The sequence below is a fragment of the Pelmatolapia mariae genome, linkage group LG7 (genome assembly GCF_036321145.2).
Source record: "Pelmatolapia mariae isolate MD_Pm_ZW linkage group LG7, Pm_UMD_F_2, whole genome shotgun sequence".
Taxonomy (NCBI): domain Eukaryota; kingdom Metazoa; phylum Chordata; class Actinopteri; order Cichliformes; family Cichlidae; genus Pelmatolapia; species Pelmatolapia mariae.
In genome coordinates this window covers 41,011,556-41,032,676 of record NC_086233.1, presented here as the reverse complement: position 1 = coordinate 41,032,676, position 21,121 = coordinate 41,011,556, and the positions used below count along the sequence as shown (strand labels likewise).

Genomic DNA, 21,121 nt, shown 5'->3' with positions numbered 1-21,121 from the left:
TTATCCGGATGTCCTAAAAGCTCTCCGAGAAGTTTTCAGTTGATCCATAATGCTGCAAAGAGAGTAGTGACAGGGACTAGAAAGAGAGTATATTTCACCCACACTGGCTTCTCTTCATGGGTTCCCTGTTAAATCCAGAATCAAATTTAAAATCCTTGTCATTACATACAACATTGTCACAACTGTAACACAACAGGCACTAAAGCAGGGGTGGGGAACTCCAGGCCTCAATGGCCGGTGTCCTGCAGGTTTTAGATGTGTCCTTGATCCAACACAGCTGGTTTAAATTACCAAATTACCTCCTCAACATGTCTTGAAGTTCTCCAGAGGCCCAGCAATGAACTAATCACTTCATTCAGATGTGTTGGTCCAGGGTGATATCTAAAATCTGCAGGACACCGGCCCTTGAGGCCTGGAGTTCCCCATCGCTGCACTAGAGGATGCATTTATTTTTAAATCTGGCCCTCCAGTAGACTTTTTTAGCTATTGAAAAGATGATTTTCCCAGCATCTTTGAGAATTTGCAACATAAAACTTTGTTTTCAGTTCCTTGATATTTGGGAAAATCTCTTTCTTTAGCAATCTCCTGAGCAATTTTCCATTGATTAAAGGTATAAAAGGTATATAACTATTTCTACTGTACCAAAATTTTCAGATTATCACTAGCTAAACCCAATAAAACCCAAACATCCTAATTAAACTTATTTAACATCCACTATCTTCATCAATGTCTGCACTATTGCAGTCAATACTGCTTTCAGTCTTCAACTTCTAACATTAAAAACTATCATGTGCTGTCAAAATTCTTTGGGTTCACAATAGGATATCAGAGTGAAACTAACAGTTTTTTATATGTTATCTTGTTATTATTGTTAATGAACATACCTGCAACTGACAGCCATTTATTCGCAATAAACAATACCTGTCAAAAACATTGTACATACGTTTTCTTTGTTAAAAGGCAAGTGTTTTTCCTGCCATCATTTCAAACAATTTTGTTTATTTGTTTGGCAAGTATCGGCAAGTATTTGCTAATCTGCTCATCTGCCTTCACACACACATCAACTTGAGTGACATCCCATGGTTAAATCAAAGGGTTTAATATGATGTTGGCCCACCGTTTGCAGCTATAACAGCTTTAAGTGTTCTGGGAATTTTTGACCATTCTTCCAGAAGTGCATTTGTGAAGTCAGACACTGATGTTGTAAGAGAAGGCCTGGCTCACAGTCTCTGCTCTAATTTATCCCAAAGGTGTAAGGTTGAGGTCAGGACCTTGTCCCCTTCTGTACTTTGCGTTGTGATTGGTGATGTGAGGCTCGGAGGCAGCTGTTTGGCCATTGAGACCAATTCCATGACATTCTCTATAAACTGCTCTTCTATATACACTGCACTATTCTGAAGGCCACATGAACTTTGGAGTTCTGTAGTGAGGGCAGAAGGTTGGTGTCGTATATATATATTTATTTTTTTTCCAAGATGGCGGCGCGCACGGGTGCAGCGGCTCTTAGCTCTCCAGTTTGGTGCTCGTTTTTACTTTTACTGTGTATATTTTTGAATGTGTGCAACGCCGCCATCTCTTACAGTCGCCAGAACCTAATTGACCTAGGTTTCAAATATAGTTTGTCTGTTTCTGGCGACTATCAGCGAACACACAACATCCTGGAGGAGATAGCGAGACCGCCAGGGTCACCGTGGATGGTCTGCCCGCCCAGCAAGCGTAGGAGGCGACGGAGGGAGAGAAAGCAGAAGAGGGGATGCCGGTCGGGCTCAGATGCTAGGCTACGCAAACAACCACATCGGCCAGCACTTCCGAGCCTTTTCCTATCGAACGCCAGATCCATCACCCACAAATTGGACGAATTGGAGCTACGGATAGCCACCACGAGCTTTGCACGTAACTGCAGCATTATTCTTATCACGGAGTCGTGGCTTCACCCACTGATTGCCGACGCTGCAGTCGAGTTAGCAGGCCGCACGCTACACCGGCATGACAGAAACAGCAACTCAGGTAAAAGCAGAGGAGGGGGGCTATGTGTTTACGTGCATAACGAGTGGTGTTGTAACAGCAGGATCATTCACACACACTGTTCTCCTGATTTGGAGGTTCTGGCAGTCTCGTGCAGACCTTTTTATATCCCGAGGGAGTTTACAGTAGTTATTGTGATAGCTGTTTATATACCGCCGGATGCTAACGTTGGCACGGCTCTCAGCCTCTTGCTCAACACCATAAACAAACAACAGCTTGCCCACCCCGATGGGGTTTTTATTGTCGCCGGCGACTTTAACAAAGCATGCCTAAAGACTGTGCTTCCTAAATTTGTCCAGTTTGTGGACTTTGCTGCGAGAGGAGAACACACTTTGGAACATGTCTATTCAAACATCAGGCATGCTTTCAGAGCGACACCCCTCCCCCACCTGGCTGGATCTGACCACCTCTGCATGTCCCTCACCCCCAGCTACACCCCCCTGCTGAGGAAAACAAAGCCCCAGACAAAGACAATAAAAACCTGGCCTGAAGGAGCCCTCTCTCAACTGCAGGACTGCTTCTCAACAACTGTATGGGATTTATTCTCCAGCCACAACCTCCAGGAGTACACGGACACTGTACTCTCGTACATCAGGAACTGTGTTGACAATGTCACCGTCAACAAAAGGGTCAGGGTGTTTCCAAATCAAAAACCCTGGATGAATAGCGAAGTGCAATCCCTCCTAAAAAGCCGCAACACTGCCTTCAAGTCAGGGGACAGGGCTGCGTATAGGGCGGCCAGGGCAGACCTGAGTAGAGGCATCAGGAAAGCTAAGGCTGCCTATAGGAGGAGGACTGAAGATCACTTTGCTGACAACGACCCCAGAAAAATGTGGCAGGGGATCAATCACATTACCAACTACAGAAGCAATAACCTGGCGACATCTAGGAGTGATGCCTCGCTGGCTGAGGATCTAAACCGTTTCTTCGCCCGCTTTGAGACGACCAGGCCCTCAGCTGTCACACCACTTCCACCCGCCTCCAGCACCGGCACACTAACACTTAGGGAGCATCAAGTGAGGTGTGTTCTAAGGTCAGTGAATCCCAGGAAGGCGGCAGGTCCTGATGGAATACATGGAAAGGTTCTCAGAGCATGTGCTGACGAACTGACCGGAGTCTTCACTAAAATCTTCTTGTCATTAAACACGGTCCCGCCCTGCCTCAAAACCTCCACCATCATCCCCATCGCCAAGAAGACAGCTGTGGACAGCCCAAATGACTACAGGCCTGTTGCACTTACGCCTGTAGTGATGAAGTGCTTTGAGAGACTGGTCTGTCAGCACATGAGGGCCGGTCTGCCTCCCACTCTGGACCCCCACCAATTTGCCTACAGGACAAATCGATCCACCGAGGACGCTATCACCATAGCGCTCCACACTGCGCTGAGTCACCTGGAGCACAGAGGAAGCTATGTGAGAATGCTCTTCCTGGACTTCAGCTCAGCATTCAATCACATCATCCCGGAGATCCTGGTCCAGAAACTGTCTCACCTGGGACTCTCCACCCCCATCTGCCTCTGGATCAAGGACTTCCTGACAAATAGACCACAGTCTGTTAGACTCGGCCCCCACCTGTCCAGCACCATCACACTCAGCACCGGGTCTCCACAAGGATGTGTTCTGAGTCCCCTCTTGTTTACGCTCTACACATCCGACTGCTCCCCTACCCATCTCTCAAACACCATCATAAAGTTCGCAGATGACACTACAGTGGTTGGACTCATCTCAAGGGGGGATGAGTCGGACTACAGAGATGAGGTCAACAGACTGACTGAGTGGTGTTCAGTTAACAACCTCCAACTGAACACCACGAAAACTAAAGAACTTATCTTGGACTTCAGGAAGGGCAGAGCAGACCCGGCCCCACTTTACATTCACGGGAACTGTGTGGAGAGGGTGCACTCCATGAGGTTTCTGGGCATGCAGATCTCTGATGATCTCTCCTGGACTGCAAATACCACGGCGGTGGTAAAAAAGGCCCAGCAGCGTCTCCACTTTCTGAGAGTGCTCAGGAGGAACAACCTGGAGGAGAGGCTGCTGGTGACATTCTACAGAGCCACCATAGAGAGCATCCTAACGTACGGCATAACAACATGGTATGCAGGGTGCTCAGCTGCAGACAGGAAAGTACTGCAGAGGGTCATCAACACAGCCCAGAAGATCACTGGCTGCTCTCTGCCCAGCCTGGAGGTCATTGCAAACTCTCGGTACCTCAGCAGAGCTGGCAATATCATCAAGGACCATTCTCACCCCAGTAATCAACTGTTTGAACTTTTACCGTCAGGCCGACGGTACAGGTCACATAAAACCAGGACAAACAGATTCAGGGATAGCTTCTTTCCCAGAGCTATCACCGTAGTAAATAAGCACAAAAACAATTGAACCTGCTTAACTATACCATACTGTCACTGTCACAATATTATGCTGCTATTCATACTGTCATTATATTAATGCTGCTATCCTGTATATATCGTACTTACTATTGTTTGAGTACTTACGATTGTTTTATTGTACTTTTTATATTTTATATTTATATTTATTATTGTATTTTGCACCATGGGAGTGGCACTCGAATTTCGTTGTACCCTGTACAATGACAATAAAGGCTATTCTATTCTATTCTATTCTATACACTATGCACCTCACCTTAGTTATGATACCAGTAGCAGTTGACTGTGGGATAGTTAATAACGAGGAAATTTCAAGCCTGGACTTGTTGCACAGGTCGCATCCTATAACTGTGTCATGCTGGAATTCACTGAGCTCCTGAGAGTGACCCATTCGTTCAGAAGAAAAGAAGGAGTAGATGCAGTTTGTATGCTTTGGTGCTTGATTTCATATGCCTATGGCCATGACTGGAATACCTGAACTCAATAATATGGATACTTTTGTACCATCTGTAAACAGCAGATGATACGTGCAAACAACTAAAGTCCTACAGCTGACTTTCCCAGCATGTTTATTGAATAAAAAATACTGACATCAAGCTGAACCTGTGAGTTTCCAAAAGGGAAATGCATTTTATACCCTTACCTGGACTATATATTGTTCCTGTTACAAAATGATATTGTTTTGCTTTGATCTCCTTTTTGTTTTTTAAAAAAAGGTCCTTTTCCTCTACAAACATGTGTTCTTTCAAACTACAAAATAGACATTCCACAGTCAAATCCCACATGACTTCTTAGCAGTCAGAGCCAACTGACTGTTGGCACTAGGTGTTTATGTCCTAAATGATACAGTCAATCAATCTGTTACTCTTCACTTACATACCAAGGTTTTAGCAGATACGCATTAAGCAATCAATCATAAATAAATGTCTGGTTTAATTTCATATCTAATCATGTGTGAATCAGAAATTGTGCAACATTTAACTAACCACAGTTTTGGATGTTTATCAAGCTTAGCCTAATGAGAAGCAAGCAAGCTAAATGGTTTGTAGAAACATAGCTTCTAAGAATTTTTACTTTATTTATAATACAGCAATAAATGGCAGATCTTTAATAATGCAGTTACTACAGGACTTTTGCAACTTTATATGTTTATGAAGCAAAGTAGTTTCCCTAATAAGAGTGTTACAACTACTAAAATTAAAGATTTATGAGGAAAGGTGTTCAAGAAAATTAAAAAAGTAAACCAAAAAATATATATAGTATAATACAATAACTGTTTGAAGTATGATACCTATTCACTTACCAGGGTAAGGCACATGGAACCATGGAGAGTTTGTAACAGCATCCAGGTTTATGTCGGTTCTGGCTGAGAAGCCATACTTCTCAGACTTTGAAGGCAGGACATCAAAAATGGTCAGCAAGAAGCAGATAAGCCAGCCACCACACATGCCAAACAAAACCTGGAATTTGTTATCAAAAACAGAAAAACAAAAACAAAAAAATTCAAGTAATACAAAAAATGCAAGTCTGAATTTGTTTTCAGTAACACTTTGAGGTGATAAGATGTTACACGCGAATCTATCTTAAAACCAATAAACCAGTCCTTTCCATCCACACCCCTTCATCGAATGTAAGATGGTGGTGGCAGCTTGTCATTGTAAGCACGATCACATTATTGATCAATTTGGTAGATGTACTTCTGCAGCTGTCATAAATATGAGCCTGAATACATGTGCATACAGTTTGTCTGGGACTCCAGTGTTTTTTTTTTAAATCATCACTTTTGTACAGAGATTACATGGGAGAAAAGAACTGTGCACATGAATGCTTTTATTTAGGACATATCGAGGAAAGTGAACGCATAACTCATAGTCAGGCAAACATGCAAGCAGAATGTGCTGATTATATTTCCTAAATTTCTGCCTTAAAGTCATCATGATACATTGATCTGTAGAATCCATGAATGAAGATAACTGAGTGGGATTCATGGAAAGTTCATGGGTAAACTTGAGATAATTAATTCTAGAGGACTTCAGTTACCGAGTATCATATCCATTATAATGATAGCCTAAAAAAGAATATGACTTGACAGAAGATTGTGTGTACTTTTGTTTGTGTGTACACATTGTGTGTACACAATAGCAGAATCTTTTCTTAGATAGAAAGAAAAATACCGTATTTTATGATAATGAATACTGATGAATAGCTAGAGCAGTTAAGCATTGTTTACTTTAATATCAAGAGGCATTTAGATGTTGTTGGTCTTTTCAGACTTTTCTGGAAATATTTCTACCCACCATTTGATGTTTTGCCATTCTTTTAAATCTCTATTTGTTGAGTAGCTTAAAAAGAAAGCCATGGATGATGCTGTCATCAAAACTTTTTTTTATTTTCTTTTATCTGCAGCAGAGATGTAGCTACAGATATGAAACAGATCTCATTCTAGAAAAATGTTTATTGAAAGCATGCCAAGTTATGATGCTTGTTGTCTTCTTGGGAGCCACAAAAGGACTGTGGTTCAGCTGAGCACTGACACTTTCAAGGTATCCCATTGCATGAACATAAAAGAGGAAAGAACAACATAAAAAGAAATTACATTATCAGTAGGTAATTATCACAATAGGTAATTCACAGATATTGCTATTTTACTTTTCTTTTTTTTTCTTTTTCTTTCTATTTTCAAAAAGATTTTTTCAAAAGACTTTTTTTCCCAGTGTAATGTTATCAGCACTATAGACTGCCATAATCATGTTTAAAAGTAGAAGCAATATCATCCCTACACAGAGATAAAAGGCAGATTCGACATACTAGTGTTTAACAAAAAGTCAAACTGTAAACTTGTTTTCAGTATACAAATGTTGTCTATTATACAAATAGACAACATTTAGTTTTTTCAAGTCTAACTTGACCGGCAGACTTTGACTTGACTCCAAATGATTTCACAACTTATTTTTCATTAAATTTTTATGAAGCAAGGTTAGGATGTTCGAAACAGTTTTTTTTTGGGTCCCATCATTTCATTTGATCTTTTTTTATCACAACGGAAAGCAAGTGAAACATATTAGACTTGGAAATTTTGACAACTCACAGAGAACAGCTTGAAGAGTGGGTACTGGAACACCATCCATTTTTTATTCTTGTAAGAAACCATTGGAACATCAATGTTGCTGAGATATTGGGAGAACAGTAGAATCAGACCCACTGTGCTATAGGAAAAAAGAAAATGGGATAAAATGTGTCAATCATAGTAATTTCCCCGAAGGCTTGCCCCTTGCTTCCAGCTATTTGTGGAATTTCTTTTTAGCAGGGCATGGTTCACAGTTACAGGGAGGTCAGGGCAAGTGAAAACATGTCACTTTACACAACAGGCATGGCTGGTACTTGACACCTGAAAATAATATGTTTTTGTAACACTTCAAATGTGATGAAAGATGTCATACTGTGCATGAATACTGGTCAGATAGAAGTGAAGAGGTGATTTACAAATAAGCTGTCTATGTCTGCTTCTACAAGCTGCAGGATATGGACTGACACTTCTATTGATGGATGAGGGCCAGAGAGACTGCTGAAGTTATGAAGGATATGACTGATTATTATCCATATATGGCACCAGGAGGTGGATGTGCTTGACCTTTTAAAACCCACAAATATCTCTCTATATAACAGCATTAGTCTGCATTATCTCAAGATAGAAATGTTAAATGAAGACAGATTTCACAGGGTAGCACTGGACAGGGCACAATTCTTAGCTGGAGATGTGGATTAACACAGTCAGCATTTATGTTTTAAAAACAAAAAAGGGTAAATTTGTCAATATAGAATCAACGTCATGATGCTTGAGACTGATTGTGGTTTTTGAATTTGACCCCATATTTCAGTCTTGATTAATGGTTGATGTTCATGGTGGTTCTAGTATTTGAAGATTTGATTTTTATTTTTATTTTAGGATTTTGGTTTGGTGTTTTGATTTCTCTCAGTGTCCATTTCAAAGTGTGCGCATTCATGTTTGTCAGGCTCTTTTGGCTTCTTGTAGTTTTATTTGTAGGTTTGCATCATTTGTGTGATTAAATACCAAAGGTGAACCAGAAAGCAGAGCCAATGGAAAAGGTAATCAAAAAGTTTCGCAGCCTTTATTTGCACACAGAAAAGATGGATATAAGTACACAGGGGTCATGGGAGTTTGTTCAGGTAGTTCTTCCAGGTCTGGGGGGAGATTTCCTCTAGTGAGAGGACAAAAGTATTCAGTCAAAATCCACAGTAACAGAGATTGGTGAGAGAGTAGACAAATGAGTGAAGGGGCATACTTTAGGTTTGATGAGGGAAAGACTTTCTTGAGGGGGGAACAAAACAAAACCCAAAACTCCACCCAAAGAGGAGGAGACTGGCTTCAGAATGATCAGCTTGGAGGAGAGAGAGGACCTCAAAACAAAACAGCGCCCAACTATAAAAATAATTTCTAGAACTGGAAGCAGTGCTTTAAGTGGGCCGGTACGCGCTGGTACTCAGTACCGCCACTTCTAAATATAGCTCTTGAGAGTACCGCCACCTCTCCATGCGCCCAGAACGTGCTTTTAGCGTACCGGTACTCTCATTTGCACATCTGTTATAATCGTTTGGCTGCGCTGCCGCTTTTCAGAGCGCCCTTCACAAGCACGCTTCCTAATTCGTCCCACCGAGAGCAGAGACTACATTACCCATACACCAATGTGTTTTACAAGTGAAAAGCGCATGCGTCGCTTTTGCCGTTGTCATGTCAACAACTCAACGTGGTCCGGAGAGGGTGTGTAAAACGCGCAAACAGCTGCTCGGTTAAAATACAAAAACAATGAACACTTAATATGCTCTCCTGGCTTCAGACTCTAAGTAGTAAAAGAACAAGGTCAGAATCAGAGGACTCGCTGGCTGACACCCCACCAAGCCAGAATGATATCGCTGCAGGTCAGACGCAAGCTAATGAAAGCTGCACTAGTGCCGCAGCCGCGGACGACGGCACTTTTGGCGACGACAAGGACGAGAATGACACCATTTCTACCGATGACAACAGCCGCGTTAGCGAGCATGAGTGGCCAGAATGTTGGTCCCAAGCACAAGTCCGGTATTTCTCCACAAATTACAAGTGGCTGATCAGCAGAAATCAAAAGTTGGGTTGTAGTGTGTGTAGTCAAGTTTGTGCTCGCGTGGACATGCAGCAAGGGCAGAGAGTGTCGCAGGAGTGGAGTGGGTGCTTAATCTCGTCTTTTGGAAGGGACAAGGCTGCACAACAAAACTCACTACGAAAGAAAATAAAAGAGCACAGAGACTCAATTTATCACAAGAAAGCAGTTGAAATAAAAGAGAAGGCAACACAAAATACAATGCAAAAACACATTGAAGATATGAGAAAGGCTGACTACGCTTCAACTTGCAATGTGTTTAGAACAGCTTATAAGATTGGCAAGCATGGGCGTCCCTTTACAGACATGCCAATAGATGTCCAGTTGCAAATCTTAAATGGTGTCAAGATGGGCAGAGTTTTGCACTCTAATAACTCATGTGCAAATATACTCGATCACATTGCAGCTGAAATGAAAAAGAAGGTAGTCAATGACATAGTGATGAATGAAAGAAAATTGTGTGTGCTCATTGATGAATCCACTACAATAAGTGGAAAGTCTGTGCTTGTCGTGTGCCTGCGGTCAGCTATTTCCAGTGAAAATCCAGACACAATATTTTTTGAACTGATTGAGCTGCAGGGGACCACAGCAAAGGACATCACTGAAGCACTATTAGGATGTCTTCATAATAATGGCTTTGACCCTCACTACCTACAGGAACATTTGTTGGCATTTGCTTGTGATGGAGCCTCAGTGATGCTTGGGAGGAAAGCAGGAGTTGCTGCGCAGCTTTGTTCCAAATTCCCTTACCTGTTTGTCTGGCATTGTTCCAATCACAGACTGGAACTGGCAGTTTGTGATGTTTTGAAGGAGGTAGGAGGAATCAACCACTTTAAAATATTCTTAGATCAGCTTTACTCCCTCTACCATGCATCACCAAAAAACCAAAGGGAGTTAACCGAGAGTGCTCACAATGTTGGACAACGTCTCCTTGTGATAGGCCGTGTTTTATCAGTGCGTTGGGTTGCTTCAAGTGAGAGAACAGTGAAAGCAGTATGGGAGAACTACCAAGCTCTGCAGGTACACTTTACAAGTGCTGCTGCTGATACCAGCAGGGACTCAAGAGAGAGAGCAAAATACAAATTATTTTATAATTTATTTTATATACATTTTGTGTAAAAAAAACACTTTACAAGTGCTGCTGCTGATAGCAGCAGTGACTCAAGAGAGAGCAAAATACAAATTAGTTTATAATTTATTTTATGTACATTTTGTTAAAAAAAAATTTCAATACCTTTTTGCACATTTTATTTATGTTCAGTAGCTCTTTCTAGTAGCTCTTTCTAAGGGTATTTTTTCAATAACCTTGTGCACATTTTATTTATGTTCAGTAGCTCTTTCTAGCTCAAGCAAATCCACAAACTAATAAAATGATTTATTATTTTGTATAAGGTTGTCTGTTGACTGTTGTATATAAAACCCATTCAATATAGTTGTTGTTACCTCAGGGGAGGCGGAAAAAAAATAGAGTACCGGCACCTCTTTTGGGCCACTTAAAGCACTGACTGGAAGTATCATTTCTACTGGCAGATATGCATTTAAGAGCACGTCTTCCCATGGACTGGTTCTTATGTTGTGCTTTTCTACTCTGCTCTGAGTACTCAAAGCACTATACACTCATTATGACTCATTCACCAATTCGCACCCATTCATACAAGAATTCTTTTTGTATGCTTCTTCTACACAAGAGCTTTCTAGCTAACATTCACACAATGCATCGGAGAGCAACTTGGGGTTAGTATCTTGCCCAAGGAGCAGGCAGGGATCGAACCACCAACCTCATGATTAGTAGGTGACTTGCTCTCATAGGTAGAGCAGGTCTCTGTTCTCTGCCGGCAGAGAACAGAAGGAGAGAGTGTTCGCCCTGGAGTCAATAAGATCTACTTTCGCCTGGCCAAATATATCCCATGCCTGAGCTTCTACAAAGAGTCCTTCCAGAGAGAAGAGCCCCAGGTTCAAATGGCCTGTAACATGGGTGGCTCTCAAGAGACAGAAAATGCTTGAGTGCTGGTAAGCACTGGTATGCGGCTCATGCTGCACTGCATTTCAGACTCTTCTCATGGATGCACCATTGCACAGAGACATCTGTGCATACCACCTTGGAAAGTGACATCCTCCGAGTCTGAGAGCACTGGTGCAGCATCCTGGACTCCCTTCAGGGGCAGAGAGCTAGCATAGAAGATGTGGTTATTGTCACCCTCAACTAAAGGTGATACAATGCCCACAGTGAGAAAGAGTACAGAACTGTAACATCATTTTTAACAGTGTGAGTGGCACTATGACAATGACAGATACCATCTTTAAGATCATTTTGAAATGTGTCACAATCAAATGTAGCCACTGGCAAACAAAAAAAGGAAAAATCAAAGATATTTCCAGCCCAAGGAAAATGTTCTGCTGGCTTGGGGTTAGGAAGCTCCTCTGAAATTTTACAGAGAAACCCAGAGCCTGGATGTTTAACACAGACAGAGCCAGCTGCATCTCTGCACATACTCTGACCCACCAATCATGTAGATAGGCTAAAATGTGGAGGCCCCTCACTCAGAGGTGAGCTAACGCTGCCTTGGCACATTTAATGGAATTGCAAGGAGTGAGAGACAGCCTGAATGGCAGCAACAGATATTTGCAAACTACACTCCTGAAAGCAAACTTATAAACTTACAATTATGAACCGTGTGCACAAAAAGTGCTCAAATATAAATGTGTGATGCATTTAAATCTGTCTTACATCTAATATTTGATCAAATGTCCTTTAGCAAGTTTCATATTTCACAGATGGCTTTGGTAGCTCTTGCCTGACTTTCAAGCATTGTTCACATTTTTGTAGTTTAAGGTTAAGATTTGAGAAAGGTGTTGCAAAAGCTTACCATTGCCCTGGTTTATCCATTTCACAACCAGTCCATTACACCAGCTTTAATGTGTGCTTGGGGTCATTGCCCTGTTGTAATACCCAATTGTATCTAAGTTACAACTGATGCTTTCGAGCTATACTGAAGAACTCTGAAGTAGTCTGCCACTGTAATTATTAAGTCCACTGTGTTTTGTACCATTTCCACTGGTACACTGCAGTATGTTGTTATAGCTCTGTGCTTAACAGCTGGTATAGTTTTATTTGGGGTTGAATGCCTGAGCCTCACTCCTCCAACAATACTTGTGGTAACTATGGTCAACTTAATTTCTGTCTAATTTGAACATAAAACCTTTCTTTGCAAGCATTCACTTCAGAGGAATTATGGAAAGCTCAGTATTACCAAAACATTCAGGTCCATGGTGAGTCTATGTCTTTTGACAGCAACCATAGAGGCAAGTGGCAAGTAAAGCAACGTGTGAATATGGGCTTCCTGTCCAGTTAGAATTATATGCTTTGATATGATAAAGACAAAATTAGGACTGGTAGACACTTCTGATGAGCTCAGAGACGTCTTTCAACATCTTTTCCAACATAAAGCTAATCAGGATTTTAACTCACAGAGCAGCTATTCCCCAGTGGCCTCCAGACTTCTTTCCAGCCTCAGTAAACAGTGACAGACCAATGAGATTGATGGTGGGAGCGATAGCCAGAGGACCAATATATCTTAGCACAAGGCCCACCAGCCCAGATAAGCCTAGTGTGAGCTGAAGGAGAGAGGATACCAGAATGGCTCCCTGGATCTGTGGAAGATAAGACAATAAGGATGTAATGTCATTCCCTATGCCAACATGAAGGTTTCATATCTAAAATTAAATGTTGTGCATCTTTTGCCATTATAATGCTTTAGTTTGACTTTAACCTTTTAAAATTAATTTTTAGGCCTTTTGCAGAACATAGTTTTAGAACATGAAAATCTAAAAACTGTTCAAGTTAAAAGTCTGAAATTTTCACTGGTTTGACCCAAAATCTGAAATTTGGGACAGATAAAATTGAAACAGACTGTCTATTAGCGATTTAAAAATAGCAGAATTCAAGCAGTCGTGTAATTTGAGCACATGCTAACAAAGAGCTTCACATTGACAGCTAGTCACAGTTTCTAAATAGCATGTACTGTGCGGCCTCTGATGAGAAATATCTATCTATCTATCTATATATATATTTATATATATATATATATATATACATATTAAGCCACGTTTAATGTAGCTTTTCTCTCGTTGGGTTCTTCACACTGTCCTTTTTCCTTTTTGTTGAGGGACTTAAAATTAATTCAACTTCACATTTAAATGTTAAGTCTTGACAACATTTTTTTTCACTTCTTTGCTTATTTACCCCCCCCCACCTTGTTTTTTAACCACACAAGTGAACATACCTCACGCATTCTTGTCATCCAGACCTCATCTGAATTTTCCATTTGTAGTGGACTGGTGCCATTATGAAACTGCACCAGTGGTTTCACAGGTGCATTTGGCACAGGACACTGCCACTTGGGTAATGCAAGAATTGCCAGGGTTGGAGTGATGAAACTGAATGTGCCACCCTGGAGGATTGGTAACCTGCAAGTCAATAATTTTAAAGTTAAAGGTCAAAGGTCACTTGACCAAATGATGTAAAGTCTCTTCTGATTACGCTTATCTTTGTATACTCAAAGCAAACCTGAAGAGAATTTTTATTAGCAGATTGTTTTCTCCTTAGAAAACAAAACAGTATTATTACTAGGTTCTATGGTTTCAAGAGTCTGTTTCAATTGCTACCACTTTGTATGCTGTAATACTTTTTTATGCACTTTTTTTGCCTTGATGTTTATGCTGTTAACTTTTTATTTTCTTGTTTTCCAAAATGATACATGATACAATGAAACATTTCTCTTTTTCAAAGGGGAATGAAACCAAAGAAACTTAAAGTACTGAAGTACTTCACTTAAAGTATTTTCTCAAATTCCATTGTTGTATGTTCAAGCTTTTGCCAAACTGTGTAGGAGGAACACTTAACTCTTAGTTAATTGCTCGGGCTTAGTGTTACAATAGTAAGCTTGAGCTTACTTGTGGAGCACCACACTGCATTGTGATATATGGCTACACTGCTTCCCACACAAACATGATAAAACTAAAGAAAGAAAAGTATAAAAATGAGTCTTTCTGTTTCAAAAGGATTATTTTAATCAAATTTCAAAATAACTACACTGATTTTACTCTCACACAGGTATGTATGTATATAGATCAATCTCATGAAACAACAATCCATAAGATTGGCCTAAAAGTTAACTTTAACCTTAAGTGGCAAACGGACATTAATCATGCTGATGTTTTTCTCCACACATAATCATTTAACTGTCAAAATAAATTGCTACACAGATTAGGTGGATTTATTATTTATAGCTGAGGAGGAACCATGGTTCATTCTTCATTTAGACACTTTAGGAATTGGCAGTTGATTATCACGAATGGAATCCCTTTCCTGATATTTCAAGTTTGTCAAAATATCATATGTGACATTTTATTCATCCTGTCTTCCTCCCTTAGACACATCAATCGTTATCTGACTTGGTGGTATGTGTACCTGTCTGCATAGAGCTTACGACAGCCCGTATTGATCAGTCGTTTGTTTATTTTCTAGTCTATCTATGATATAACAGTGTTTTTCTGATTTAATTTAATTTACAGCATTTTCCAAATCAGTTAGTGCTTGTAAAACGTATGTGCAAATGTATAGTATAGTGTACAATCCATTAGTTTTATTATATTGTAATCTGCCAAAGGGTAGTCAAGCTTTGACTATCACAGAGTCCTGTAATGTATTTTTTGGGAATGAAATCAAATGTTATTTCTTTCCTCTTAGTTTAGACTACACTTGTGTCATAGTTATGTACCTATTTTCCCCTTGCCATATGCTCATAATGAAGAGTGAGAATGCAGTTTGTGTTTAAAATTCAAACATCCAGAGAAAAAATTTCAAACTAAATGAAATACACCCATAGTGTTCATTCTTTAAACAAAGGATTTGGCTGTAGTGCGATATTAATGTTAACCCCTCCTTGGTAGGACTTCCCAGCAAGTCCTGGCAGTAACCTGAAAAGCTCATTTTAAGTTTTCTGTAGCCTGATAATAAAAACTGTCAATGCGTCGGAATCCATTCAATCCTTCAAATCACGTTTAAAAACCCACCTGTTCAAGCTAGCCTTTGAAGCAAATTCGATTTTAAAGTTTTACTCAGTTTGCGTTTGCGCCATGCCACTTATCTGAAACTTTTCCGTAATGATAACTGTATTTTCTTCGTCACTCTATTGCTGCTCTTGTGTGAAGCACTTTGATGTACCTTGGTCTTTTAAATGTGCTATAGAAATAAAATTGAAACTTAAACTGAAACTGAAAAACTAGTGATGGGATTTCCGGCTCTTTTTAGAGAACCGGCTCTTTCGGCTTGGCTCACTAAAAAGAGCCGGCTCTTTCGGCTCACAACCGGCTCTTCAGGTTGTTTTGTTGCTTTAATTTATTTATTTTTAACAACAATATAAAATTATGCACAAAATGAATTACTAATGTAAAAAAACCCTGTGGTTTTATATATATATATGTTTATATATAAATATATACGGTGGCCCCTAGAGACAAAGCACGTACAAACTCCAAAAACCACGTACAAACTCCAAAACACATTTCTAGCGTTAACTGAACTTCCAAAACAGAGCTACCTAGATCACTTAAATTACACAATTGAAAGCATATGTGTATTGTTTGTGTATTTATACACAGGCACTCATATATATTCAAATAATTAAAAAAAATGTTAATTGACCTGTTACTACCACACACCAAATCCGGTCGTTGGTACTTCCTGGCTTGTGTAGCCACTAGGTAACAAAGCTCAACATCCTGGAGCATTTCTGTTGTGTTTTGTACGTATTTTGGAGTTTGTACGCGCTATGGAGTTTTTACGTGTTTTGGAGTTTTTACGTCCTTCGGGGTTTGTACGTGCTTCGGAGTTTGTACATGTTTTGGAGTTTGTACGTGCTTTGTCTCTAGGGGCCACTGTAAATATACTTTTATTTATTCACTCCACATAAAATGTAATAAATAAATCATACAATATAAAAACCAACTATTCACATTTCAACTTTTAACTATTTAAATTTTCAGCTTTTTCCTTTTAAACAAATTTAAAGTGAAACAACACAAAACACTGCAAACCACAACACAATTAAATATAAATATGAAAAAATATGAAAACAAAAAGAAGATGCACATTCTCTGTCATATGGGCCTGCATGAATAAACTTTGAATCCTTTATCATCCGCAACTGAAAATAGTTGTGGATGATCACTACACCTTTCTAATGTGACGTTGTTGCCCCTGGCTCTCTTTCTCTCCCTCCCTCCCGCTCTGTTCCTGTGCTACTGCAGTGTAACTACCGCCCCTCCCCCCTCTTCCCAGCGCAAAGCACAAGACTCGCGTGCTGAGTGAAGCGGAAAAAAAGTGTGAAAGAGAGGGTGAGAGAAAGAAAAAAACCCCACGGCTCCCAATAAGGAGTCAGCTTGCGTCGTTCAGTTCAAAGAGTCGACTCTAAGAGCCGTTTCGTTCGCGACCGACACATCACTATGAAAAACATCCTCCTTTTCACCCAAGCAGTTTTATTTGATTGCTCTGCCAGTGGCAATGCTGCTATTTATTTAACAGACTCTTCCTGTTGGATATAAATTTCATATCATTTAACATTATCTGTTAACTAAGTAACTACTCTGCTACAGAGGATGCCGCTAAAAGATTTGAGAATGCTACATGTAGGACACATACCGCCACATTCTTAAAGAAAAAGAATGTGCATGAGAAAACTGGCTCTCATAATAAACTCGGAAAGAAATCGGAATCCAATCAGTGGAGTTCTTGGAAGAAAAGAAACCCCTGGCCTTCGCAAGGTATTGTAACTTTTATATCTAACAGCAAAATAACAAAACATGTAACTATCATTTGCTGTTCTTATTCTTGTTTGTGAATCATAATAATCATAATAAAAAGTGATATGTGTGTCAAAGTGTTGAAAAGTGAAGGTGCCCTCTTTCAGAAAGTGCCCTAGCTAGGCAATTATTTACTACTGACATTAGATGTTCTAGAGAGCCCCACAATAAACTAACCCACAGTTTAAGTCCACATGAACCACTACAGGAGCTGGGCTGTTACTTTAGATCCTTTGTGGATGTGTTTTAGGAAGACTTATATTAATCCTCAATAATCCTCACTGAACAAAGAAATGCTTCCCCAATATCAGGTGTGCCAAACAAATAAAACGCTCACTCATTCTTAGGTGGGGCATTGTTTCAGTTTGCACTTGCCACAAATCTTAACATACTGACAACCCTATTTAAAACAAGAATACATACACACACGCACTGCAAAGCTAGTGCCAAAAGATATTACACAAGTGGAAAGTCTTGTGTGAACACTTGTGTCTTTGTCTGCTTTGGTTCACTGAAATCATAAAAGGGTGTTACCTGTTTCCAACAGTCGTCTGCAGCAGCGTACACAATCCTGACACAAAGAATATGGTGGAGATCAGCTGACTTTTAGCAATGTTGTTGTCCTTTATACAGAGCGGTTCAGCCAAGATCAGTGGAACTGCAATGATGCCACCGAAAGCAAGAATGTAATGCTGCAGAAAGTGGAATAATAGAGAGATTTTAAAGGGTTGAACATATTTTCTTTTTATACAGATTAATTTGTGTTTTTATTTTCATAAAACTCCTTTTTATTTGACTTTAATGCTTGCTGTGTTGTTGTTTTTTTATTGAAAAACAGTCACAATGTGCAATGACATAGATGAGAATTAATTTCATACCAGACTGTACTGGATGTCATTATCTCAAAATATCTGCGTACAGATCAGATGCTAATGCCAAGTGTAATTGAGGAAATGTCTAAATCTAAAACAGTAATACTGGTTTATCTGATGTTCTCTACTCAGTAAGCAATAAGAGTTTCCCTATATCAGTGTTTCTTTGCTTTAAATCATTATGACAAAGGCTATTTCTTGTAACTCAAAACTAGTGTGGTCAGCTAGAATAATAACAATCTTGTATCTGCTACATCAAAACACAACGGCCTGGCTGGCAGGATATGTTCAGTCTCAGATGTCTCACACTTTAATCTAATTTGAGTGATGCACAGACATATATCTGGACTCACTAAGGCTGGTTCTCAGGCTTCAGCCTGAAGTACAAAACACATTATATGTCATTGACAACACCATCGGTGTGGTCAGAGCTAATTCTCCTATCAACACAACCTAGTTTGTCAATGTCGTCCAAAAATGTTAAGTGATTTGTAAAAAAAATAAATAAAATAATATGGGCAATGGAGCGGGTATCCTTAGTGTTTCAGCAATGCTGACAAAAGAAGGTAATGCCACAAGTATTGGCAAAAATGTCATATCCTTTTATGTCTTTGCAGCTGACATTCAAGGCTTTACTATACTTCACACAGGGGTGGAAAACACGGGCATCAAAACACTGAAGGAAGATTCTGATCTGACTTGGCAGATTGTTTGTTTTAATCCTTTTCCAAACCTGCAACTCTCTTAGACATGAATCAGGGATATATCAGTTCCATGGCAGTGAGGATTCCTTGTGGAAGATTGCTGACAATTATCCCCCAGTCATCCTTAATGAGAGGCTGGTAGAAGTTACTCTTTCCAGATGTATAAACCTAAAAGATTTTACATTTTGCCCAACATTCATATTTTGTGGTCAATCCTGATCAGTAACATAAATGGCCTTTTGCCATGCCAAGTTAAAAGACACAATAGAACCTTCAGCATCACTTATTAAAAGATTTGAATGAGTGGTCATATATACATATATGCTAAAATGCTAACAGATTATTTTCAAATAAATACAAATCAATAATGTGCTACAGGAGAAAATAAAGTCACCAATATCTTTGGTCATTTCAACATCCCAGCCTTGGAGCTTAAATTTAATATATTTTTACAGCATGATCATATTTTCCTTGTCCCTGGTTCAACCAAGGTCACTCAGCCTGAAAGAAAACTGGTATTATTATAACCTTGAAAATATCTAAACTACTAACTTATGACCACACTTTGGATTTTAACCATATTGCAGGTCTTGTAAATAATGTTATTGAATGATTGAAATGCTGTTGCTAATCAGCCATGAAATTAACTCTTGACATTCTAGTCTTAGGTGCATGTCTTACCCACACTCTTGTATGTTATTAATAAAATAAAGTCCCATTTCCAAAAATGTTTTGAAACGACTTAAAATAGTTTAACGAAAAGTGTAAAGAAAATTACATGTCATATTTAGCTTTCCCTCCCTTTTTACTCAAAATCCCCCTTTCTCTGTCATTTCTGCTCATGTCTAGAACCGTCTCACACATACAAGCACTCACATGCTAGCGACTTTACACTAAAGTCACTAAAGAGTCACTAAAGAATCAGGGTTAGGGTTATTGGCAGGCCTTATTGTGAGTAAATACATACTGTTGCCAACATACATTAATTATCACCCATTTTTAAAGTGAGACATTTTCTTTAACTACATTAATGTCATTTTTTGAATTTTGAAATATTGTTTATTTTTTAGTTTGTAAATGTTGCAACAACAAAAAAAACATTACCATCAACTTGTCAGGATTATGGAAATCTTCTAGTTGTAATTTCAACTACATTTACCTCAGCTTTAGTCACACTTCTCTTTCTCTGTATTAAAAAAGCTGGAAGCTGGAAACATACAGCTGGGAAAACACTGACAAACCCACTTTCCTAACTGTCCAGTGTAACAGGGTCATAAATCACATCTTGTTATAATTACACAAAATGTGTTCTTTATACCTGACTGTTAGGACCTCCAAGCCTGTAGTTATGTTCATTATCAGTTAGAGCCCCTCCTCATTGTTCTTCTTCTTTGGTGCAACCCTATAAATACAGTGTACCCCTTTTGCCTCTCCCCTTTTCTACAATTCCCCTGTGGGAGAGGTGGGTGTCATTTCTTTCCAACACTGTAAAACACACATATAATTCATATTTAGCCACCCTTATGTTTCTGATTGCAATTTTAGTTCAATTATTGTCATCATTATGCCTGTTTTTTTGTTAGATGCTATAAATGTGTAGTATGTGTGTGCCACATATGTGTTCTAGGGAACGTGAATGCTAGCATGAATAGATAATTCTTGCTAGCTTGGAAGTTGTGGTGGGTTGAGCTAACCCTCTTCCCCACTGTATTTGGTCATAGGAGCTGGAGTGGGCAAGCTATTTATTTGGAGGTCTTTCTTTCTTTTACCTTTTATCGTCAGGTATGTCGGATTTCGTGTTGTTGTTGTTTTTAATCTTATGTCAAATATGTTACCTGTAAATTCATACTTTATGTTTAATGTAAAAAATAAATGCCAGCCCCCTTTCTACAATTCCCCTGTGGGAGAGGAGCTGGATTGGGCAAGCTATTTATTTGGAGGTCTTTCTTTCTTTTACCTTTTATCGTCAGGATCAGACACAACGCAGAACCACACCGGTTACACCAGCACTAAACTGCAGATAAAGGAAGCTGATGGTGCAATATCTATCATTAAGTTACTGAGTTATAGAAGGTTTTTAATTGTCTCAAAAAGAAATTGAGAAGGATGGGGAAT

General features: G+C 39.5%; 1 protein-coding gene across 1 annotated transcript in view; it reads right to left on the bottom strand.

Moving 5' to 3' along the window:
* Positions 1-21,121, bottom strand: part of si:dkey-106n21.1 (solute carrier family 23 member 2) — a 54,986-nt gene that overhangs the window by 23,201 nt on the left and 10,664 nt on the right. Inside the window, exons 3-7 of the mRNA XM_063480937.1 lie at positions 17,965-18,122; positions 13,851-14,034; positions 13,037-13,218; positions 7,503-7,620; positions 5,718-5,874 (exon numbers count right to left, since the gene is read on the bottom strand). Coding sequence (XP_063337007.1) covers positions 5,718-5,874; positions 7,503-7,620; positions 13,037-13,218; positions 13,851-14,034; positions 17,965-18,122 — 799 coding nt within the window. The remainder of the gene's footprint in view (positions 1-5,717; positions 5,875-7,502; positions 7,621-13,036; positions 13,219-13,850; positions 14,035-17,964; positions 18,123-21,121) is intronic.